Raw genomic sequence first — 25373 nt, forward strand, 5'->3', positions numbered from 1 at the left:
TTGCTGAAACTATAAAGTATCTTTTGTCTAGAGCTGGGGAGGAGAAAACTTTAATTTTGTCCTTTAAATTAAATTTCCCCCCTTTTTGAACTTTACATTCAGCTTCAGAGCCATTTTTGGGTAGAAGAGTTTGATCTCACCAGGGTACCAGCGTTGCACACCCAAACCTGCCACCACCTTTAGTTGGGTGTGTCTTCACAAGGTCATTCTGAAGTTTGATCCTGACCTCAAGGATATTAGCTACTCCTCCTAATTTGGTGTCATCTGCAAATTTGATAAGTATACCTCCAATTCTGTCATCCAAGTCACTGATAAAGATGTTGAATAACACTGGCCCCAGGACAGAACCCTGTGGGACCCCACTGCTCACTTCTCTCCAGGATGAAAAGAAGCCATTGTTGAGCACCCTTTGGGTTCGGCCAGTCAACCAATTACAAATCCATGTAACAGTTATGTTGTCTAGCCCACATTTTACAAGCTTGTTTGCAAGAATGTCATGGTGGACCCTGTCAAAAGCCTTACTGAAATCAAGATATACTATATCCACAGCATTCCCTCCATCTAACAAGGTGGTAATTTTATTAAAAAAAGAGAGAGAGAGATTAGTCTGGCATGACTTCTTTCTCTGAAATCCGTGTTTTATTTTTGTGATTATGCCATTGCTTTCTAGATGTTCACAGACTCTCTTTTTAATGATCTGCTCTAGAATATTTCCTGGTGTTGATGTCAGAATAACTGGACAATAATTGTTGGGATCCTCTTTTTCCCCTTTTTTGAAGATGGGGCAACATTTGCCCTCCTCCAGTCTGCTGGGACTTCTGTTCTCCAGGAGTTCTCAAAGATTATTGCCAATGTATCTGATCTTACATTTGCCAGTTCTTTTAGTACGCTTGGATGTAGTTCGTCTGGTCCTGGAGAATTATATTTGTTTAGATTAACCAGATATTCCTGTACTATGTTTACTTATTCTGGGCTGAAATTCCCCTATTCTGTCCTCTGCTCCATTATCCTCACATAGAGCACCCTTTTCCTTTTCTGAGAAGACTGAGGCAAAGAAGGTGTTGAATAATTCTGCCTTTTATCTGTCTTCTGTTAGCATTTTGCCATCTTCTCCACACAGTGGCCCTACCATTTCTTTCTTCTTCCTTTTGCTGCAGACATAGCCAAAAAAGCCCTTTTTGTTGTTCTTAACCTCTCTAGCAAGCCTGAGTTCATTCTGTGCATTAGCTTTTCTGACTTTACCTCTACATATGTTTGCTATTTGTTTGAATTCCTCTTTGGTGATTTCCCCATTTTTCCATTTCTTATACATGTTCCGTTTAAAACTTAGCTCAGTTGAAAGTTCTTTAGTCATCCATCCTGGTTTCTTGAGACATCTCCCATTTTTCTTCCTCATTGGAACTGTTTGAAATTGTGCCTTCAGTATCTCCCCCTTGAGAAACTCCCATCCATCTTGAACTCCCTTCTCTTTTTGTATTCCTGAACATGGGATCACCCCCAGTATTTCTCTACGTTTACTAAACTCAGCTTTCCTAAAGTCTAGAATGTGTGTCTGACTATGCCTGGCTTCTCCTTTCCACTGTATAACAAACTCCAGAAGTACATGATCACTCCCACCTAAGGATCCCACCCCATTAACTAGGTCATCCCTGTTTGTTAGGATCAGATCCAAAATAGCTGATCCCCTTGTTGCCTCTTCCACTTTTTGGACAATGAAATTGTCTCCAAGACCAGTGAGGAATTTGCTAGACCTTGAGGATTTGGCTGAGTTTGACTTCCAGCAAATACCAGGAGCTCACTTTTTTTTCAAAAACAAAAATAACCAAGTTGGAAGAAAAAAACCTGCAAAACATGTGTCACCGTTAAGTAAAAAAGCTTTCTCCACACCAGCATTATAAATTGTATACATACATCTCAGAGCATGTGCACCCATACTCTCCTCCCTACCTGGCTCTTATTTTCATAGTAGCTAAAAATTATGCTACCATTTTAAGAATTAATCATTAAGGTCATTTTCATACTGCTTCCCTCACCTCATGAGTCTTAGGCTAAAGTTTTAAGCACGTTTACTTGAAAGGAAGGAATTAAAGACCTTTCTCTTCTGACAAGCTTTCCCCCATGTGTCCTGACTTCATGCTGTTCTCCCCTGTTGTACAATGGTTTCATTCAGCTAGTCTGTTTTTTCTGGTTTTTATGCTGCTGTATTTTTATGGTGTTTTTAAACGTAATGAGCTGTTTTTATGATGTTTATATTGTATGTTTTGTATTTTGTTTTGTATATCTTTTGCCTTGTTGTAACCCGCTTTGATCTACCCTGGAAAAGTGGGCTATAAATAAAAATTATTATTATTATTATTATTATTATTATTATTATTATTGTAAGACCCTCTGTATATATTTGGACTAACCTCTAAGTAAATAAGTAAAATATTTTAAATCCCCAAGCACTAAATCTGGCTATTCATTCAAATGAAATCTGAACAAACATTCTCTGAAGATGCCAGCCACAGATGCTGGCGAAACCTCAGGAATAAACTCTTCTAGAACATGGCCACATAGCCCGAAAAACACACAAAAAACTATGGATGCCGGCCATGAAAGCCTTCAACTTCACAAACATTATTATTATTTATCCTCTGCAAATTTATGTTTCACATGTATGATAATTTCCTCAGTTAGTATGATTTTTTAAAAAAAGACACATTAGGTTTCATTTATTTTATATGTCAGGATCAAGGGCAGGACTGTAAACTTAAGACAGCCTTCAGAATGAGCGCAGTAATACCCAAGAGCAAGCCAATGAAAAGATCCTTCATTTTCAATTGAACACTTGTGTGTATAAACACAGCAGCAGAGAAGTAAATAAATACTTTTATGTTGAATAAAATCTAAAAAGAAAAAGAAAAAAAGAAGTAAATACATACTTACACTGTATGTGAATAAAGGATGGAGAGTTTGTAAAATGCAGCAGTTCTCACTATCATGATGATATTTCCGAATTTTAAGAAGGAGAGCATTGTGTGGGCCACACTGTCTGAAGTGAAGGAGTTGTGCAGAAGATCTGTATAAGTTTCTCGTAGCCCACATTCCTCCAAATTTAGATGGTATCAGGAATCACTTAAAGAAGATTCATCTTGCCATCCACCAGTATAAAGGAGAAGGCAGACAGAGCACTGCCTGACAATTTTATTGCAGAGTGTATAGATTACAAATACACTTGTAAATAATCTTGAAATTACCTGGTTGAAAACACAAACAAACAAATTATAAATAGCTGTCAGGATGCTGTTGCAAACTAATAAACTACAGGGGGATCAATGTGATCAAGGCAGGAGGCAGTAGTTAGGCAAAAGAGCAGTTTCAGGATCACAGGTTCAAACCTGCTGGAGACAAGCCAAGGATGACATTGATGGAGAGAGATTTAGCGCATTCAAATTAAGATTCACCCTTCATTGCTTCTCCAAGGCCTGAAATTGTGTACCTAAGGCACTGAAAACAAGGATTGTGCTTTTAATCTAACAGGATCAAATTAGGTTTAAAGTGTCAGATTCATAATAAGCATGCAATGTTCCAATTCTGCCAAAAATTGGGATTTAAAACAGAAGAAGCCTTGGAGCTACTCTAGTACTTAGGCACAAGTGTATGGATGTTCCCATTTTTTTTTTCCTGGAGTCACCAAAAAAGCTAAAGCCATTTTCCAAACATTAATTCTATTCCAGTGCTACCCAAAGTGGCAGTTCAGGGACTGTCCACAAGTCATCAATTGCTGGTCTCTGGTGAGAAAAACAATTTTAAGTCAATGGGCATAAATATGGTACTAGTCCCTGCACACTGGGGGGAACCTGCCAGTCCCTCACATAAGACTACTTGAAAGGCATAGCTTTATTCTCAGTGACAAAACACTGTGTGAGAAAAGACAAGTGGCATGTCCTACTTCTTTAAATACCTGCACATAAGCTCAGTCACAGGCTCCTTGTTTATGGCCACCATTATTCCATCCACCATGCATTCAAAGTGGTCTTGATCTATAAATCCCTATAGGGCTTACGTCCAAACAATCTGAAAGACCAACTTTCCCATATGAACTTGCAAAAACTCTTAGATCTTCTGAGGAAGGCTTTCTCTCTATTTCACCATCATCACAGGTACTCTTGGTGAGGATGCAAGACAGAGACTTCTCAGTGACTCCCAACCTCCTGAGTGTCCTTCGACAGGAGGCTAAGCTGGTTCCCTCCCTGCTTTCCTTTTGCCAGCAGTCAAAAACTTTTTTTGTTTAAGCAGGCTTTTAATATGTAATGACACCAGGGAAGCTTTTTTTATTGGGGGAACATTTTATTTATTTGTTAACTTTTGTGATTTGAAATAATTTTATACTGTTTTAATTTTGATGATTTTAATTTTTTTTAAAATTGTATGGGTAGATTTTAATTAATTTCCTTCTGTGAGCCATCTTGGGTTCCACTCCGGTAGAAAGATGGCATATGGAATAAATAAATAAATGGAGGGGAGACAATAATTTGGAACCTATGGCCTGGAGTTTTATCAAAGTTTATTTTGAGATCAAACAAACAAGCAAACACAACATAAATTATGGGCATGTAACTTTCTTGTATTTGAGAATGAACCTGGTAACCTTAAGCAGCAATGAGCTACGTGGAGGTGAAAAAGAATATAGGATGAAGTTTTCCATACTGCTATTGCTGCACTGAAATTCTCAATAGCCCTGGTCAGAATAACTAAAAATAAGGACTAGTGACAGTTGCAATCTGACATTTGTAGGAAAGCCCCATCTTCCTGCAGTCAAAGCTGTCTGTCCCTCATCCCCTCCCCATGCTGGCAAGTATTAATTTCTTGCAGGGCAGTAAGTATTGCAGGGTGATTTATACAGCTTGCATAATCAGAGGAAGAGTTTGTTGTTGTTGTTGTTGTGTCTTCAAGTTGTTTCTGACTTATGTCAACCCTAAGTTGAAACTATCATGAGTTTTTCTTAACAAGTTTCTTCAGAAGGGTTTGCCATTCCTTCCTCTAAAGCTAAACCACTACAACAAGTTGGTTCTCAGAGGAAGTGTTAACACCTCCATGATCACTCACAGATTTAACCCCTGCTGTACAGAAGAAAAACAAAGTAAGTTTATGTGTATAAACATTGTAGAAATTGTTATTATTTACCATCAATATGTGTATAAACATTGTAGAAATTGTTATTATGTACCATCAATCTGGCTTTTACTTATGGCAACCCTCTAAATGAAAGACCTTCAAGGGCCCCAACCCCTCAATAGTCCTGCTCAGGTCTTGCAAACTCAGGGTTATCATCTTTTCCAACAAGCAAAAGGAGCTGTTAAAAATTATAATCACTGTGTGAATCCAATACTGTACTTCCCAAACCTATCACCCATCATAAAACTTATTTCCTAGTTATTTTTTTAGCAATAAAGTGTTCCAGATTAAGAAACCATAACCATAGCCAAAAGTAACAAAAACAACAAGGCTGAGAAAGCATGGTTAGGGCATTTTTGGCTGCATCTACTAAGCAGAATTAATGCAGGATGACACTACTTTAACTGCTATGGTTCAATGCTATGGAATTCTGGGATTTGCTGTTTTGTGAGATATTTAGCATTCTCTATCAGATTATGAACTACAAATCCCAGGATTCCATAGGATGGAGCCATGACCGTTAAAGCGTGTCAAACTGCATTAATTCTGCAGCGTAGCAGCAGCCTAAGATGCTCAATTAGTTGATATTTTTTTTATTCTTCATAACTTAGGATGTACTTTTTTGTTTTATTCAAAGAAATATCCCTGTTTCTCAATATGAGTAAACAAAAGCATCTTGTAGCATCTTGGAGACTAACTGTACTATAATCTTTTATAGATGCCATCTACTTCATCAACATCTGAGACTGAGTAGATAGTGTCTACAAAAGCTAATGCTACAATGTTCTTTCTCTCAGTTAGTATCTAAGGTGCTAGAAAATTCCTTTGTATATCCTTGTTTGTTTGTTGTATTCAGCAGAGTGCCTTTACGTTTTGTGTAACATGAAGAAACTGAACATATGAAATTCTCCTAGAAAATACAGGAATAGTGAAATAATAATCAAATTCTGGACTATCGTACAGGTTCTAGTGACGCAGAAAAAGAAAACAGCAATATTATTATAACCGTGTAGGTTATTACTGTAGTGTGTCTTTGAAAAATTAGAAGTTTGAGATTCTGCCCACCTGTTATTTATCCTTATTCAACAGACAAAATATGGCAATATATGGAGATCTGGAGCCAAGATGCCTGAGAACAGAGCAAATGCTCATTAGTGTCAGTCACAATTTGTTATTAAGGCATTACTAACAAGGACCAAGACTGTGCCAACAGTCCAGAGATTTAAGGCATCATAATTTACCACTTATTCAGCTAAACCACCCAGCGCTTTGGTGCATTGCTATGAAAACTAATGAGGTTGGTCAAGTAACTGAATTTAAATCATCAGCATCATTGATCTAGGACACTGTAAAACTGGCAAAGTGCAGGCCAACAATAGCTCCTACTTGGGAAAAAGCTGTCTTCTCCATTTCTTTGGTTTTCCGCATACAAAACATTCTAATCACTCAGCAGTAAACCGGAGGGAGAGACATTATTGTGTCTGAATTGTAAGATTCCTCTTACACTGCTGCTACATCTGTCCTGGATCCCTGGTCTATTAAACCTTCCCTACAGCTTCATCCACACTGCAGAAATCATCCAATTTGACACCACTTTAATTGCCATGGCTCCATTCTATACAATACTGGGATTTGTAGTTTGTTGTGGCACCAGAGCTCTCTGACAAAGAAGGCTACATGTCTCACATAACTACAATCCCCAGAATTCCACAGCATTGAGCCATGGCAGTTAAAGTGATGTCAATCTGCATTATTTCTGCACTGCATCCACAGCCTATGTTCAGTTCTGACACGAGAGTTAGTTTTCTCAGCTGTTGCAAACTTGGCAACTTTTTCTTTAAGCTACTTGTTTATCTTTTTATCGAAAAGAGGACCAGTGTAGTGCAGTGGTTTGAGAATCAGACTCAGGGGAGATGGGAGTTCAAATCCCCGCTTGAGCATAAAACCCCACAGGATGGCCTTAGGTGAGTCACACTCTCTCATCCTCAGAGGATGGCAATGGCAATCCCCCTCGGAACAAATCTTGACATGAAGACACCATGATAGGGTTGCCTTAGGGTTGCCTTAAGTCAAAAATGACTTGGAGGCACACAATAACAATAACAAAGAGGATTGATCCTGTCTAACTAGATGAAAATATCAAATCTTCTGTTTCCATGAACCGAGCTTCTTAGCCAAGGTTGGAAAAGGTTCCTTTTTCAGAACAAGTCCCAAAACCTGTCAGCCAGTATTACTCAATGCTGGCTGGAGCAGTCTGGAGGTTGCAGTCCAAAAAGTAACTTTTCCAAGCTCTGGCCATTATGAACCAACATGCATACATTTGATATGAGGCCACAAACTACTGGGAGAAGGACTGTATACGGTTTGCACATATAAAGCCCAGCACCTTTTCCCATCTCCAATTACAGCACATCAGCAGGGCTAGAAAAAGTATCTACCCAAAGACGTCAGAGACAGAGAGACTCTAGTTGTCCGAAAAAGAGTCCCTTTCATGCAACACAGGGTCTTAACAGACAGGCCAAAATAAAGCTGCTTCGGGTCACTTTGGAGGTATGCTGTTTAAATGACACACACATCTTAAGAATCCAGAAGCTGTGCTGAAGCATGGCTTTGGCGTGGCATCCGGCCTCTTAGGACACATGCATCATTTAAACAGTATATCTCCAAAGTGACCCAAAGCAGCTTTATTTTGACCTGTCTGTTTGGGCCCACAGTTTATAGCACTATGATCCTACTTTAACTGCCATGGCAACATTTATTTGTTTTTATTTATTTGTTTATTTAATTATTTATTACAATATTTTCAAATTGTCCTGCCATCAAAAAATCATACTGATAAAACAATATAAACAATGCAAACAATCCAGGATTAAAACCGGTAAATAACTTAATCAGGATTATACATATAACACATATATTAAACGTATCTCTGTCGCAGCTTAGGAGTAGGAAAAATAAAAACAGCTATGTTTTATTAAGCTTGTAATTGCACTCTAAATGTTTTTGCTTTTTGCTATCTGCTCCTTTTTAACTTCTTCAGTATATTTCTTGGTTTGTGACCACAATAAACATTACTATTATGTGTAGTGTGCCTTCAAGTAGTTTCCAACTTATGGTGACCCTTAAGTGAAAACTATCATGAGGTTTTCTTGACGTCGCCTATTCCTGAGGCTGAGAGAGTGTGACTTACCCATGGGCCACCCAGTGGGTTTTGTGGCTGACCAAGAATTGAACCCTGGTCTCCAGAGTCAAAGTCCAGTGCTCAAACCACTACACCATGCTTGCTCCTTACAATAACAGTTACACTTGGTAAATCGACATGTCCATAATTTATATTGATTCAGCATATCTACTTTAGTTAGAACTAACCTTTGGATTTAGACTGGGTTCCTCAGGCATACGGCTTCCATCAGTTTTGGGAAAGGATGATGGGACTTATCAAATAAGATCTGGGACAGGAAAAAGGCTAAAAGCAAACTTGTAAGTCCTGAATGCTCTCAGCAGTTTTGTCTATGTTTATTGCTAACAGCTAAAGCCACCACAATTCCTCATAAATAAAGTAAATTACAAACAAAAAAGATACAATAACGCTGGCTCTCTACTACTACTACATTACTACTATTACAAGAGACATACATGCATAAAATTAGGCCACAGGGGATTTAACAGAAAGCCAACCTCCCTCTGATGAAACTTGACAAGAAAACCCTATGATAAAGGTTCGCTTTAGCGTCACCATAAGTCAGAAACAACTTGAAGGCACAAAACAACAATAAGAACAACAACTTGTCTTGATCCAGTAATTCAAAGAAACTAACATGGGGAGGGCATTACAGAAATGGTGTACCATAACCAAGAAGATCCTCTCTGAGTCATTCCCACACTGTATTGCCATTAGAGTAGTATAGTAGTTTGACTATGGCTGCGCCCACACTGCAGGAATAATCCAGGTTGAAACTGCTGTTACTGCCATGGTTCAGTGTTATGGAGTTCTGGGATTTGTAGTTTTTGAGAGACATTTAGTCTTCTGTTAGAGAGCTCTCGTGCTCCACCAAACTACAGTTCCTAGAATTCCATAGCATTGAGCCATGGCAGTTAAAGTGGTGTCAACCTGTATTATTTCTGCTGTGGAGACGCAGCCTATGATTCTGGAGGTGCTTCCTCAAGTATGAAGGCTCTGTCCTACAGAATCCTGAGATTTGTAGCTTGCATTAGAAAAATGCCAAGAATGCCAAATGCCTAATGCTAGAAATCTATAAACCCCAAATTGGTCATGCCCTCCATTTTTTCTTGAATGACCCACATTCAAGGTGACCAGAGGTCCTTCTCCTTTTCCAGGACACATCCTTCATTTCAGCCTTCTATCCAGGAGAAAATCCAAAATGTCCTTCGTTTTGAGCCTAAGAAACATGCATTTATATTAAGTGTGTGTGTATAGCTTTTATTTGGTCATGTCCTCCATTTTGAGCCTGACTAAGAAGCATGATTTATTTTAAGTGTCTGGTTTTTTAAAATATCTTTTATTTGGCCATAGCCTCCATTTTGAGCCTGAGAAGCATGAATTGTAAAGGAATGGGCTTTGAGGGTTTTTAAAAACCACTATCCCCCATTTAGTCTTGGAAGTCTTCCATTCTGTGGTGGCTGGTCATCCTTTATATAGTTAGGACCCTTATGAAAATATGATAGTGGGAAGCCTTGTCAAAAGTGGTCCCCAAACTGTGCCCTTTAAGGGATTTTGCACTTCCAACTCCCAGAAGCCTCAGCCATCTACTTAGCCAATAGTCTGGGATTCTGGGAGATGAAGTCCAAAAAGTCTCTTAAAGAGCACTGTTTGGGGACCACTGATCTAGGCTTTTGACAAGGCTCCCCATCATATTTTCATAGGCAACCTAAGGGCTAAACCAGTGGTCCCCAAACTGTGCCCTTTAAGGGATTTTGGACTTCAGCTACCAGGATCCTCAGCCATGTTGGCCAGTCGTCTGGGATTCTGGGAGCTGGAGTCCCTTAAAGGGCACAGTTTCAAGAACTGACACCATCTTAAGAAGCTGATCCCCCCCCCCTTTTAAAAACAAAGCAAGCCAGCCAAAGCACAAGGTCCCCACTATGGAAGGGGCCCCAAGGGACCATCCAGTCAGTGGTCCCCAAGCTGCTCTTTAAGGGAATTCTGGACTTCAACCCCCAGAATCCCAGACTGCTGGCCAACATGACTGAGGCTTCTGGGAACTGAAGTCCAAAATCTCTTAAAGGGCACAGTTTGGGAACCAGTGAATTCCAGTCCAACCCTCTTCCATGGAGGAAGACACCATCAACCAGAGTAGCAGCTTAAAGCAGAACCGAGGGAAGCAGCTTTTGGGGGGGGGGGGTGTATGCAATGGCAAGCTGTACCCAATTCCCCCTGGGCAGCCTTCTCCTCTCTGCTGCTGTCGCCCTTGGCTTCCTCCTGCAGGCCCTGCTACGTTTACCTAAAAGCCATCAGCAGATTCCACACAGCTGCTCCATCCAGCTACGTTGCTCTCTTACAGTGCTGCTCTTCCACATTAAGTGGTCTGGCTGCCTCCTCCTGTTGCATTGTGGGATTTGCAGTTTAAGGGAGAGGCGTTTAGAATTCTCAGACAGAGAGCTCTTAGGTCTCACTGGACTACAAGCCCCAGAATGCAACAGGAGGCAGCCACAGAGCAGTTAAAGTGAAATAGCAGCACTACAAGAGGGTAGTGTGGTAATCCCCTGGGCTCTCTGGCCTTAAAGTGCCAGGGAGCCTTTAGGGTATAAATACCATAAAATAAATAAATAAATAAAATATAGGCCTTTAGGTCAGGTATCCTCACCTCAAAGGAGGCCAAGACACCACAAAATGGAGGGCATGACCAAATAAATGCTGAAAACCACACCTAGAAATGCAAATACTTCTCAGTCCTGCTCAAAATGGAGGATGTTTTAGAATTCCTCCTGGAAAGAAGACTGATATGGAAAAGGAGGGGCCCTAGTCACCCTGAATATGAGGCATTAAAGAAAATTGGAGGACATGTCCAACAGTTAAAACCAATATAAATGCAGCTTCTTAGTCCTGATCAAAATGGAGGATGTTTTAGAATTCCTCCTGGAGAGAAGGCTGATATGGAAAAGGAGGGCCCTTGGTCATTGTGAATGTGGGACATTAAAGAAAAATGGAGTACATGACCAAATAAAAGTTAAAAACACGTAATATAAATGCAGGTTCTTAGTCTTGCTCAAAATGGAGGACGTTTTGGAATTCCTCCTGGAGAGAAGGCTGAAATGCGGGAGGACATGTCCTTGGAAAAAAAGAGGACTTGAAAATGGAGGACATGACCAAAGAAAAGCTCAAAACACTCCTAGAAATGTAAATCCATGCTTCTCAATGCTGTTCAAAATGGAGGGTGTTTTGGATGTTCTGGACAGAAGGCTAAAGTGTAAGACAGGTCCTGGAAAAGGCAGAAGAGTGGTCACCCTGGGCTTCTAGTGACCCTAAGGCTAGGGGTTTTCATGGGGTTTTTTTTAGCAAGATTTGTAGCTTAGAAGGGTTGCCCCATCGCTGTCTTCTGAGGCTGAGAGACTGTGACTTGCGCAAAGTTACTCAGTGGCTAAAAACACCCATAGAAATATAAATTCCTGCTTCTTAGCCCTGTTCAAAATGATGTTTTGGAAGTCCTCCTGGACAGAAGAGTGAAATGTAGGACAGGTCCTGGAAAAAGGAGGAGGACCTTGAGTCACCCTGTCCATAACCACTGCCTGCAAGGAGGTTGCCTCTTCTGTTTCCCTGTTGCCTTTTCCAGAGTCCTAAAAATGGTTCCCAAATACTTCACGTTTATGGTGGCAACAACTCTCACGTTATGAAATAACCCAGTTTGGAAACCGGGTTCTTTCCCTGTAGTTCAGACTTGCACAAATTGTAGTTTGGGGTGGGGGGGCAACTGAAACCAGTGCATTTGGCACCGGATCCCTTAGCAGTTCTTGTTTTAAGAACCACAATGATCCGCATCTCCGATAGTACGAGTAAGCTATCAGATCGATTCGCATCACACAGCCACCATTCAGGAAATGGAGGCGCCTCCATTTTCATCAGGAATAGTGGAAAATGGGAACTTGAGAAAAGACTTAAAATGTAATAGGAACAGTGAATCGATTCACAAATGTGAATCTCTCCCTATAAAAAACATAAGTGTGGCTGGCCCCTAAGATAAGGTCACTAATGGTGCATGTTGTTGTTGTTGTTGTTGTTGTTGTGTACCTTCAAGATGTTTCCATCTTTTGGTGACCCTATACTGGAGACCAGGGTTCAAATCTTGGCTCAGCCATGGAAACCTGCTGGGTGACCTTGGTCAAGTCACACTCGCTCAGCCCCAGAAGATGGTAAAGGTGAACCCTCTTTGAAGAAACTTACAAAGAAAACCCCATGATAGTGCTGCCTTAGGGTTGCCCTAAGTTGGAAATGCCTTGAAGGCACATGACCACAAACAACTGTTAATTGTACTCATATTTGCAATTTTGGGCCCAAAATGGGATAAGCTACACTATGTACTGTCAGAAACCGAACTCTAGAAGTTTAATCTGATTCATAGCAGGACTTCTTTGTTTGGCTGTTCTTCTTTTCCCCACTCCACCCATTTGATGCCAAAAATAACATTCTGGAATGGCACAACTGCTTTAAAAACTACTTTAAAGAAATAAGAGAACCGTTAAGGACTGATTCAGAGGAGGCATAAATCAGAAGTACCTCACGTACAAATCCAAAGAGTCTCTATAGGATGGAGCCCTGTAAACTAAGGGGCCATTCAGACTACCGTTTGTACCAAAATGTAACCTGGATTAAAAGTCGGAAGTTCCCACTGGCACAGGTTTAAACACATCAGAATTAGGGTCTTTCACATCTGATCCAGGACAAATCCCCTTTAGAGAAGTTTTTCCAAAAGTGGATTATTTCCTGTATCTTTTTGGAAAACCCATTTCTTCACTGCTGCCGGCAAATGTGCTTGGCCCTGGTCATGATCAGGTCAAGTTCAGGGGTGGGATTTAGGGCAGAGGGAGGGCAGAGGGTGGAACATGCCTCCCCTCTCGCAGGCAGCTCTCTCTCTCTCTCTCTCTCTCTTTTGTAATTTTATTTTTGACAGATTATGCGAATGCGTGTTCTACAGGTTGATACATATTGATAGAATGTGTCTGCCTGTGCTACATTTCCCTTTCGTTTGCTTGCTGCTGGCACGGCAGGTCACTTTGCAAGTGGCATTTTTTTAAAATATTTTTTTTGTGTGTGTGACAGAATATGCAAATGCTTGTGTTTCTTTTTTGGGCAAATTGATACAGTGTGTGAATGCTTTTGCCACATATGTGTACGTAAGGAGAGATGGCATTCTGGGGTGGCAATTAGAGGGAAAGTAAAGAAAAGGGATGCAGAGACGCGTTCTGAGGTGAGTTGTTGTTATTATTATTATTATTATGACAGATTATGCACATGCTTTGGGCTGGAAGGAAAGGGAAGAGGATGGAATGGGGGGAGGCAAGGGCTTTGGAGGTGGCATTGGGCTTGAAGGGAAGGGAAGGGAAGGGAAGAGGTTCCAAAGAGGAGGAAATGCTGGGCTGGAAGCAAAGTGGAAGCTAGAGGCTTGCACTCAGAGGGAAGGCTGTGGAAACCCATGACTTTGGGGGAGTCACACTCTTTCAGCCTCAGGGAAAAGGCAATGGCAAATCTCCTCAGAACCAATCTTGACAAGAAAACCCCAGGATGGGGTCGTTTTAGGGTTGCCATAATCTGTAATGACCCAAATACACACAACACACACACACACCTAGAGGTTTTTAAATTTGACAAGTTGACAGAATATGCACACACTGCCGCCAGTTTTTTTAAAAAAGGAGGGGGGAAAGAACCAATTCCGTTGGCCAGTGATTGTAAGATGTGTCACCTTTGACGAAAGCGGAAGTGAATTTGATTAATAACAAAGGAGGCTCCATTTTATAGCAGTACTGCAAATGTGAACTTCAGAGGGGCAAATTGCATTGATCAAGGTAAAGGATAGTACGAACTTCTTTCCGGGCAGATTCGGTATGGGGCCAACCAGATCTGCCCAGTTCTATCCCGTGCAAATGGGCTAGTGAGAATGGGGCCTTCAATGGTACCAGACTAATATGATTATGTAGTTAATACATGTGGTTTCCATTATGAGTGCTGCCTGGCATTCACAAGAGGTTAAAAAAAAATCCTTGAAATAAATAAAACAAATAAATTAAATGCCCAGCTGCAGCGGGAGCACGTTGCCAGCTGTTCGACCCAAATCCTGTGTGGCCATTTCTCAGAGGAGCCCCTTCAGAGTACCCAACTGAGTGGCCAGTGAAAACGAAGTGGACTAGCAGCAAAGTGACCAGATCTGTCCTTACTGCAAAGGAGGACAAGGCACTGCAAAATGTAGGGCAGTAAAAAAAAATGGAGGCCATGACCAAAGAAAAGCTAAAAACACTCCTATAAATATAAATTCATCCTTCTTAGTCATGCTCCAAATGGAGGACATTTTGATATTCCTCCACAGGGGTGGCAGGGGACTTGAAGCCAAGAGAGATGGTGAGTAAGGAACTGCCTCAGAAAAGTGGGCAAAAATGGGAATTAAAAGCCTTTACTCCCTACTTTGTTTAAGGGTGCATGCATGTGCACTGTTGAAATAATGCAGTTTGCTACTACTTTTACTGTCATGGCTCCATCCTGCAGAATCCTGGATTAGTAGTTTTGTGAGGCACCAGCACTATTTGGAAAGGAGGCTAAAGATGTTGTAAACCTACAAATCCCAGAATTCCATAGGATAGAGCTACAGCATTTAAACTGGTGTCAAACTGCATTATTTCTACAGTGTAGATGCATCCTCAAATTTGCAAAGACCTGTACTTACCAAGAGTGCATCAGCACTATAGAAATAACTGAGTTTGACACCACTTTAATTGCCACAGTTCAGTGCTGTGGAACTGTAGTTTAGTGCGACATTTAGCCTCCTCTGTCAGAAAGCTCTAGTTCACAACAAAGTACAATTCCCAGAATTCCATAGCATTGAGCCATGGCAATAGGTGTCTGGAGCCCAAGTGAGGGAACTGGTGGTGTCAAGATGCTACTTTTACTAAATTAAACACACATATGTACTTGGCACCCATGAATTAACCGGAGGGAAAGACTTGTTCCTTGCTGGGAATTGAAACATAACAAAAATATAGGATAGATCCTAACTAAAGAACTGTTGGCCACATTTATTTATTTATTTATTTATTTATTTATTTATTTATTTATTTATTATCCCACCTTTCTCCCTATGCAGGATCCAAGGTGGTTTACAACATTTTTTGAAACATGGCACAGATCAAACATTCTTTTCACAGAAGTTTAAAAAGAATTACAGTAAGTAGCAGTGTGACATCGAAGGCTTTCACGGCCGGCATCCATAGTTTTTTGTCAGTTTTTCGGGCTATGTGGCCATGTTCTGGAAGAATTTAATATTTATTCCTTACATCAGGATTAAACTCTTCCAGAACATGGTCACATAGCCTGAAAACCCATAAAAAACTAATTAAATATCAATTCAGTTGTTGTGTTCAGGCAAACTGTATTCTTGTGGAGGATAATGGACAAGAATGGGTTCAGTGTCCCCTTTGCCATAAGACAAGTCCCCAGAGTTGCCTCACGTTGCCTAATGGTAGGGCTGGCCATACACTTGTCATTGCCTTCCAAATCAGCTTTGCTCTACCACTTGAATTCATATTCCATGTGAAGTGAGGGCTGTCAGAGTGGGAAGCAGAGCCTTTGCATCAATTTGTCCAAAGCTCTGTTCAGATTTTGGGGTATTTGGGTTTTTTTAGTGCGACTATCCACATAATGCCAATAACACATTCCAGTTTTGTAATTCACCCCATTTTAAAAAAAAATTGGGACCACATCTCTGCAAATTAATTAATTAATTAATTAAAGATTAACCTTCCATTTTGAAGCCAAGCCCTCCCTCCAGTCCATCTGCCTTGGTCCAGGCCTGGAGGTAGAGAGGAACTGCTGGACCTCTTACCCTTTCCCGCCACCACTCCCTTCTCCTTCTGTGTCATGTCTTTTTAGATTGTAAGCCCGAGGGCAGGGAACTGTCTAACTAAAAGGTTGCATGTACAGCGCTGTGTAAATTTACAGCGCTTCATAAATAAAGGTTAATAATAATAATAATAAAATTCTGTTGCTCAAATGTGCCAGCACTCAAATAATGATGTTGATGATGCAGATGTATTTTAAACATGTTCAAGGCATGTAGAGTTTTTTCCTGGTTTATACTGGGTCTATTTGCATCACTTATTCACACAGCCAAGAATCCAAATCCTTTAGACTCAGGGGGGAAAAAACCCTCAGATCGATGAATCTGGGGCTTTTTGGGCAGCCCCCCCCCCCAAAAAAAAAAAAAACCTTCATTAGATCCATTTGAAATGCATGTGAACAACAAAGACTCAACCCAGATTCTACTGGGATTATTTTCAACATCTGCAGAAATAATCCAGTTTGAGACCGCTTTAACTGCCCTGGCTCAGTGCTAGGTTATTCTGGGAATTGTAGTTTATTGTGGCACCAGAGCTCTCTGACAGAGAAAGCTAAATGTATCACTAAACTACAGTTCCCAGAATTGCCTAGCATTGAGCCAGGGGAGTTAAAGCAGTCTCAAACTGGATCATTTCTGCAAGTGCATTTTGGACCTGTGGAAAGAATTTCCTCCTTTGGAGGCCAGCCGTTCCTCTTCTTTTTTAGTGTTCAAACAAAGTGCTGTTGGCCTTCTGTTCAGCCAGCTACTTTTATTTGGTGCTGTTTTCTTGTTCTTTCAGTTGTTTAAAGTTTGTCTTATAACTGCATTGGCCCCTCAAGCACTCAGGCAGGAAATAAATAATTTAAATAAATTCATTGTAACTCATTTGCATGTGTTATGGGTTTCCTTCCACCATTAGTTTTCATTTACAGTGATGCTCCAGGTTTCAGCACATAGCAAATCATGATCTGGACCAAAATACACTCAGTAAGACAATTTAGCATAACACAAAGCACTGGAAAACTATTCCGCTGACACTGAAGCATAAATATAAGACTATTTATGAACTAGCAGACAGAAAAATGGGAAAGGAAAAAAGACCCATTTGCTGTTGAAGTCAGGCTTCATGTCCTTGAATGGAGTTTGTATTTACATTTTTTGCCACATCAGCTGGGTTTTTTTGTTTGTTTGTTTTTTGTTTGTTTGTTTTTTGCTTTCTTAACACACTTTTGGGTCATCGTGTTACTGTTTTTTAATTGCTTTTCATATACATTACAAAACTAGAAAACAATTGCTCTTCTATATATACATGTTGCATATAAGTAGCTCTCTAGTTTTATTTCATCTTCAAAGGCTTACTCCCTGTCAATAGAGACTTGTGCTCTTTGCCTAGCTGAAAATATTACTGGCATTATACCTTTTTCTTCACCTCTGGTTCTCTGGGGCTCTGACTTGCAGAGCTGGCATGCACTTTTAAGAAATACCTCACAAGCAGCCCTGACTGCTTTTTCAGTGCTTGCTAGAATGCTGTTGATTTCTTTTAACCATTTAAAGCTTGTCAGTTTTTTTTTAAAAAAATCCTTTTAGCAATTTATTCTTATTTTTTTCCTCCCTCAAGTTCGGATCATGTTGTGTTGCCACTTAATTACTCAATCTCAAGTAGTATCTGTGATGTATTTCTGTCAATACCAAAATAGGTAAACACAAGAAGTCCCATAATGTCCTTTATGTATAGAAACTTGCTTTCCTTTTATTTCCCTTATAAACAAGGGGCATTTAAATTTGTCTCAACTATGGTCTGTGCTGCTACAGTTTATGCCCTGTGCTTTGGAATGATAACATCATCTGATAAAGGGAAAGGAAAGAGGAAAATAATATACAGTTGCCCCTCCATTTTCGAAGGGGATCCGTTCCGTCCCCCACCATGGAAATGGAAAATCTCTGATATTAGAAACATATCACTTTTTCAAATGTTTCATGATACTGGATGTGATAGACAATCAGTGGGAACGGGAAGGGGACAGACACAAGGAAGGGAAGGAAAGACAGAAACTTGGGAGATTTCAAGAAAAAAAAAACCAGACGGAGGAGCAGGAAAGAAAACATGAATATGTAGATATAATAATAATAATAAAAAAAAGAGCTAGAAATTCTCAGTATTTTTAGGCAGTCTTGTTGAATCCTGTTATTGTTTTGACAAGAGAAAAAAATAATCCCTGTATAACAGGTAGGTTTTTTAAATGATTATTGAGAACTTACAGTCAATGCTTATGATTTATCCTCTTATGGATTAATTATTATGGTTTAATTATTACTATAACATGGTGGATTAAAGATGAAAACATCTTTTGCCATATCCTATTGTTCTATTATGCTGAGCTCATTTCACTACGTGCCACCCTAATAGTAGTATACTAACACAGTTTTGCTCATGAAACCTCACAGGTGAAAGCAGATCTAAAAATACATCTCTCCCTGTAAACATGCATTAAAATGTCAAAGACCTTCCAGTATAATCTGCCATTTTACAGCAGTTTTTTTAAGGCAGGAAATGATGCATGGCTAGTCTTGGCAGAGACTTGCACTAAATTCATGGGACTGAATAAAACTGCATACTGTAATATTTGGCTGCCTATAAGCAATGGCAAGCAGATTTTCTTCTGGTGTTTTTTAATTCATTATTCAAATGCAATTCCCTAAATTTTACTTCTGCCAGGAAGTGCCAATTTATAGAAACCAGTAGTGAAATAATGGCCCTTTAATATTTACCATACAAAACTGTGTGGGTTTTTTTTAAATTAAGAAGACCTTTCTTTGCAGACAAGTAATAGATTTGTTTAATGAATAATAAAATAGCCAATAAATTAATAAAATTGATCCAATCCCCATACTCTAAATTTTATAATGAGGTGCTTATAAAATTACTAGTATCACTCAGCTGCATTCCTATGCACACTTAAAGTAAGTCCCACTGAAGACAGTTACAACATCTAAATAAACATGCATAGGATTGGGTAGTAAATTTGGTATAATTTAGAGTGGTAAAGGTATGTCTCTTATTTTGGCTACTATTACTATATATCCCCATTGAGGTTACTGCATGCAGAAATAGATACTCTAGACGTATGGCTCTAAACCTTTGTCCCTCCAGATGTTTGAGACCACAGCTGAAGAAACACTGATTGCCGGCTATGCTGGCTGAGGTTTCTGGGAGATGGAGATCCAAAACATCTGGAAATTAAAGGTTGAGAAGCTCATTTTCTATACTGGATTAGAAAGTAATGACCAGTAGAAATAATTGTTAGGGATAGACCACTGTGAAGGTCAGATTTTTACCTATTTCTGATTGATCTAGTAAGCACCTGTAATCCCTGCTGAGGTGGTTGCTATGATTTGCATTCAGAAAGTGATGGATCCAGAAGAAAGATGTTAAAATACATTTTGGTCTATTAATTTTTATTAGGCAAGCACAGAGGTTATAAATTTTGTGTAATCCTTTCATGTATCTCAGAATTCTATCAGACTAGCTCATTACCAAAGCAATAAGAAGACAGAAGGAAAAACTGATTTAAGTTAAGGCTATGGAGTCTGTATCTGATAATCTGAAAATCCCAGGCGATTATTACACAAGGCTCAAAAAATGAAATAAAAACAGCATGGTAGTATCTATTGCAGAACCTTATCAAATAACCAAGTAGGCTGGTTTTCTCCTTTTTCACTTTCTTTTCTTCATCCCCCTCCTCACTAAATCACATTACCACAGTTGCTAAATTATGTTAAAAAGAGAAATTAAAAAATAAAATAAAATGAAAAGCATGCAGGGTTGAGCAATAGGTCAGGGAAACAGGGTTAAGAAGCAGCCTGGGAAAGATAGGTTGGGACCTTTCATGACAGCAACAGCCCCAGTTCCACGGTTGAAGAAACATGTGATAAACTCTGCTCTCAAATCAGTATGTGTCCAGTTCCTTTCATTAACATGATCATGGGGAGGTCTCATGCAATAATCTCATCTAGATCAAGAAAGGCATACATTTAAATCAGACATCACCAGGTACCTAAGATGATATTCACTTATGCCCAAGTGTTTCTGGAAATAAGAAAGAAACAAATAATTGTATATCCCTCAACTCCAGAAATATACAATTAAGTAATTTTTCAGAATTGTTCTATTCTTTAAATCAAGGTCTGCTGTCTCAGCCCAGGATTTCCTCTGCCCCATCCCGGATTCGCCCCTTTTCACTTGCTGCCCCTCACTCCTGGAACCTTCTTCCCCCACAAGCAAGAGCCATCACTTCTTTAACCAGCTTCAAAACGGAGTTGAAAACCATCCTGTTCAGAGAAGCCTTCCCAGGCATTGCATAATTGTCTCTTACTATTTGATGTTCTTTTGGTGCCTGTTTATCAAACCATTTCCTGTATTGCTATGTACTGTATATGTATTATCCTACTTGAGAGTATGTATTTTCCCTGGAAGATTAACCATCCATTATGAAGCCAAGCCCTCCCTCCAGTCCATCTGCCTTGGTCCAGGCCTCGGAGGCAGAGAGGAACTGCTGGACCTCTTACCCTTTCCCTCCACCACTCCCTTCTCCTTTTGTGTCATGTCTTTTTAGATTGTAAGCCTGAGGGCAGGGAACCGTCTAATTAAAAAGATTGTATGTACAGCGCTGTGTAAATTTACAGCACTTCATAAATAAAGGTTAATAATAATAATAATAATAATAATAATAATAATTATTATTATTAATGCGGTTGCTTTTTGTGGCTCCTTTTTGTGCAGTAGAAAGGCCAGATTGGTGCCATGGCATGTGGTTGCTGCGACCCCCACCTGGCAAAGATGGAGGTGGCTGTAGGCCACCCCTTAGGAGTGGTTTGAACAGCCCCTAAGAGATTCAGTATTTTCACACTGACAAGCTGATAGTATCACCTCACAGAATTCTTCCAAAGTTTATTACCAGGATCATAAATTGCAAATTTTTGTATCCCATCTCAGTCTGATCTAATCTCCAGAAGTATGGTATCATTCTTAAATACCTGTGGCATTATTTTTGTACTCCATCAGTGTGTCTGTAGAAGTGGATTAAAATCCACAAAAGATCATGCTAAAATAAATCAATTGTTTCCAAGGTGCTTGGAATTCTTCCTCCTCCCTTTTCCTGTCTTCCTCCTTCCCTTTTTATGCTGAAACAGATGAACAGGATTCATCTTTCAGAATTGCAGAATTATAGCTGGGCTTGGATAGGAGTGTGTGCATGTGCCTCATCCATCAGAAGCAGAGGCAGGGAAATAAAAATAAAATAAAAATCACTTAACAAAAGAAAAACAACAACAGGTGTTTTCAAACCTAGTCATCCAACAAAACAATATAGTTGCAAATCAAGACTCATGACTAAGAACAAAGCCACCGTTAATCACAACTGCATGTAAATTCCAGCCAGAGACTCAAATCCACATCTTTTGTTTTCCATTTTGTTGACTTTTCACTGCTGTGGCTGTTGGAACCTTCATATCTGCTCCTCTTTCTTCAACTGTGCATGTGTACAGATGTTTGTGTGCGTGTTTTACTTTTGCTACTGAATGAACATGTGATCACAGCACTTGTGTACCCAGTGGCTGCCCAAGTAGTGGAATCATAGCAACTGAATTCCCTGAGAAACTCATCCCCATATATTTACACACGTTTGTTTTCGGCTATGTTTTTTCCAGTGATAGTTTCTTCTCTTGACATAGGTAAAATCCTTCTTGTTCTTTGTCATATTCAGAGGTGCCTTTTCTGTTTTCTTTGTCCTTGCTCAGCAATCAGTCAGTGTTTGCTCTCACAGTTTGCCCATCAAACTTTATACCGTTGCCTTACACATGACATATATTCTGTCTTGTAGTTCAATATTTACTGACATTATTTTCAAAGACCCTTCTTTCAGAAAGTTCCCTACTTTCTCCTTATGTTATGTGCTGTAATAAACAGTACAATATAGTGTAATTGGTCAGAACAAGTGTGATCTGTAACACAATGTTGTGGTGTGCTTTGCTCTTGGAAGTGCAGATAGACACTCACAAGCTTTTCCCTAGATGCCCACTACAGGTACTTCTCCCCCATATTTCCATGCCCCCTTCCACAATCAGTCAACAATCCCTATCCCACATTGTACCCACATTGGGCTGTTTAATAGTCCCCATATCTATTATGATCCGTCACTCCCCTTTGTGTATTTCTGCAAGCATTTCCATGCTCCGAAACCTACTGATACCATTTTCTTTTGCATGATGGTGCCATTTTGGCTGTATAAAGTCTGTCATACACAAATAAAACTTATTAGCAGAGGTGTTTTGGCTCTCTAGATATTTTTGTTGTCAGCTGCCAGAAGATTCAGCCACCATTATCAGTGATAAGGACTTGTATTCCAAAACAGACAAAAAGGGTTTCTATCCCTTGTGTACAGGATATTCTAGGACTGTATAATGGATGACAGGCACATTACACATAATATGGGAAATTCTGTAATCAGTTTTCCTGTGTATGTGCTTTTTAAAAAAAAAAATAACAGAAAGACTGAGCTGTGCAGGAGGGGGCATCAAAAATTTTTCCTTCAGTGCCATATTCCTCATCCAAACTGCCTCTCAAAGTTTCTATTTTTCCTCCTAGAAGAAAAAAGAGGCACATTTTCCTGTGTTTTCACTGTAACTGGACTGGTAATAGTTGCAGGGGTGAGTATTTCAGTCACGAAACTTGAATATGTGTTGGAGAGGAATTAATGTTTTGATGTTTGAGGAGAAAAAATCCAAATAGTGTTTCTTCATGGTGGATCAGACTATAATAATATCTAGATCATCAGCATCTTAGGGCTGGTACAGACGGGCACAATAAACTGGCTTTCCAGCGGTGTGGGGGTGTGGCGTAGGTATGATACACAAGTCAACTCCCCTCCAAAACTGACATCACAGCACCTGCCCAGTCAGATGGTGGGTAGCATTGCGGCACTCTAGTGGCATGGTTTTCATATGCTACATGCTGCAGGAGTGTCAAAAAAGTGCAGTAGGGGCAGAAAAGCCATATTTTTTGTGCTGGAAAAAAGCTTGAGTGGGGGGGGGGGTGTTGTTGCCGCAGTGCCCACCCCACTCTTTCAGGGGCAGCGTCATGCTGCCCCTTTGGGCCGGCCTATTTCCACCCTTAATCACATTTTAGTGATGCCCAAAATCTGCTACCTGAAAAAGGCCACCCCATTATGCCTATTTTTTGGAGGGGGGGGGGATGTGGTATATAAGCTGGTCTTGTAAGGAAAATACAAGGAAGACGATAAGCTTCCCATTCACTGTCCAGAGGCAGTTTGCACCCCAACACTGGTCAAATAGTTGGAAATGAAGTTTACAAATTAATTGTTTACTGCGACTGAAGATGAGAGAGTTCAAAAAACAAATTTAAAATTAGCACAGTGAATTCTCATAACAACATCCTCCTAGGAATTGAGAGAGGTGTCATGCTAATTACCACTTATTCGCAAGTTTGAAGTCAAGGCCTGTTGGCTTCGTAAATGTAAGAAATCTAATTTTAACACTTCCCATGGTACCTAGGGAAGCATAGATTAAAAGGCTGCTGTTGCTGCTGCCAAGCGTGTTGTTATTTAACAGACAAATTAAAACCCTGGGGAAAAGTACTATCTCCCCTCAGATACTGAAATGTACGTGTATTTAAGCGCTGATTCGGTATGCTGGTGTTTACAGGAAAGGAGAGGGGAAAGACAATCACAGCAACCAATATGGAATAGCCATCAAATTGAAACCTTTCACTGTGCTAAACTAGGGCAGAGGAACAAGTCATTCTCTAGATGTAACTGGATATGAATTCTCATTAACCCATACCATACCCTCCAGCTATCCTTGGTAGGCAGGGGCAATACCAGATAATCCTCTGTCTTCCTACTCATTCAGCTGCTTTTAAAATATCCCAGTTTATCCCACCTCCCACTTTTCCCTCTTGTCCTCAACTTACTTCATTGCTGCAAGCTACATTCAAAGTGCAAAAGCACTTTGTGTTCAGTTTGGCAGGAGAGGGAGGACAGGAGAGAGTTTTGCCCTTCACAGTAGGCTCAGGCAAAAATCAAATTGCTGCAGCCTCTCTTCCATCTTAATTACTGTATATACTTGTGTATAAGTCAAGAAATTTAGGTCAAAAAATTGACCCCAAAAACCTGGAACAACTTATACGCAGGTCCATAAGTAATTGACCTGACCCTTTCCCCAACAGGGCTGCTTCCGCAAGGGACAGCCCGGCTGGGGAGAGGCTATGAAGGGCGATTGCTCACCCAGAAGCTTGTCAGTTGCCGGGCTTTTTGCCCAGGGAGAGAGTCTGCCTGGAGAGATGCTGGGCAGGGCGCTCGCTCCCCCTGAAGCCTCTCCCTAGCCAGGCTTTCTCCCCAGTGAGAGAGCCTGGCTGGGGAGATGCTGGGCAGGGTGAGTTATCCGCAGCTGGACTGCCTTGGGAAATTTGACCCCCAACTTATCCACTGGGCATACCAAAATCCATACTTTTGTCCCCCAAAGTTGACCTCGACTTGTACATGAGGCTGACTTATAGTCAAGTATATACGGTATTAATAACTTTCCCATCTCGATTACACTCTGATGTTGCCTTATGTTGAACTGTGATATATTGCAGGGTGTTCTCACCAGCATATCCAATATTGAGGAATCATTGGAACTGTAGTTTAAAAACATCTAGAAGTCCACAGGTTGCTAAACAAGGAAGGAATACAATCATTAAGTTATAACCTCTAACAAAGGTAAACCATTTTTAATAAAAATAATAATAATGGTGGGTTATAGACCACCCATTTGGGGCGGTCTGGACCCGCCCCTTTCCCCGGAGTATCGGGGCCTCAGTGGCTAGAACGGCAGCCGCTGAGGCCCCGATCCGCCGCTTTTCAGGCTGCAGGGAAGCAGCAAAACGCCGCTTCCCTGCAGCCTGAAAAGGGGTGTCCCTGGGGCTTCAAGCCCCAAGGACACCCCACGGCGGCAGGGAGAAGAGAAAGGGGCCGCTTGGCCCCTTTCTCTTTTAGTCTGCTGGGCGCAGCCATCTGAAGGCTGCGCCCAACGGACTAAACCAGGAAGGAGCTCCGAAACGGAGCTCCTTCCTGCTCCGTGTTCAGGGCGCACTAAGCACCCTGGCGCGGAGCA

At 40.5% G+C, this 25373-nt stretch overlaps 1 protein-coding gene across 6 annotated transcripts in view; it reads right to left on the reverse strand.

The window, feature by feature from the left end:
• The window catches only part of LOC149319380 (patatin-like phospholipase domain-containing protein 4), a 35691-nt gene extending 25042 nt beyond the window's left edge, over positions 1–10649 (reverse strand). The window contains exons 1-4 of one of the 6 annotated variants that reach the window (XM_089511572.1): positions 10546–10598; positions 8530–8626; positions 6226–6289; positions 2929–3239 (exon numbers count right to left, since the gene is read on the reverse strand). In XM_089511572.1, coding sequence (XP_089367698.1) covers positions 2929–3087 — 159 coding nt within the window. In that variant the 5' untranslated portion in view covers positions 3088–3239; positions 6226–6289; positions 8530–8626; positions 10546–10598. Of the gene's footprint in view, positions 1–2928; positions 3240–3946; positions 3967–6225; positions 6290–8529; positions 9884–10545; positions 10599–10622 lie in introns of those variants that run through there. The other 5 variants (XM_089511573.1, XM_089511576.1, XM_089511575.1 and 2 more) reach the window with 5 other exon arrangements.
• Between the last annotated feature and the right edge of the window lie 14724 nt (positions 10650–25373).

Source organism: Sceloporus occidentalis, unplaced genomic scaffold, assembly GCF_023333645.1.
Source record: "Sceloporus occidentalis isolate IW3139 unplaced genomic scaffold, rSceOcc1.0.p SCAF_2, whole genome shotgun sequence".
NCBI classification, from domain to species: domain Eukaryota; kingdom Metazoa; phylum Chordata; class Lepidosauria; order Squamata; family Phrynosomatidae; genus Sceloporus; species Sceloporus occidentalis.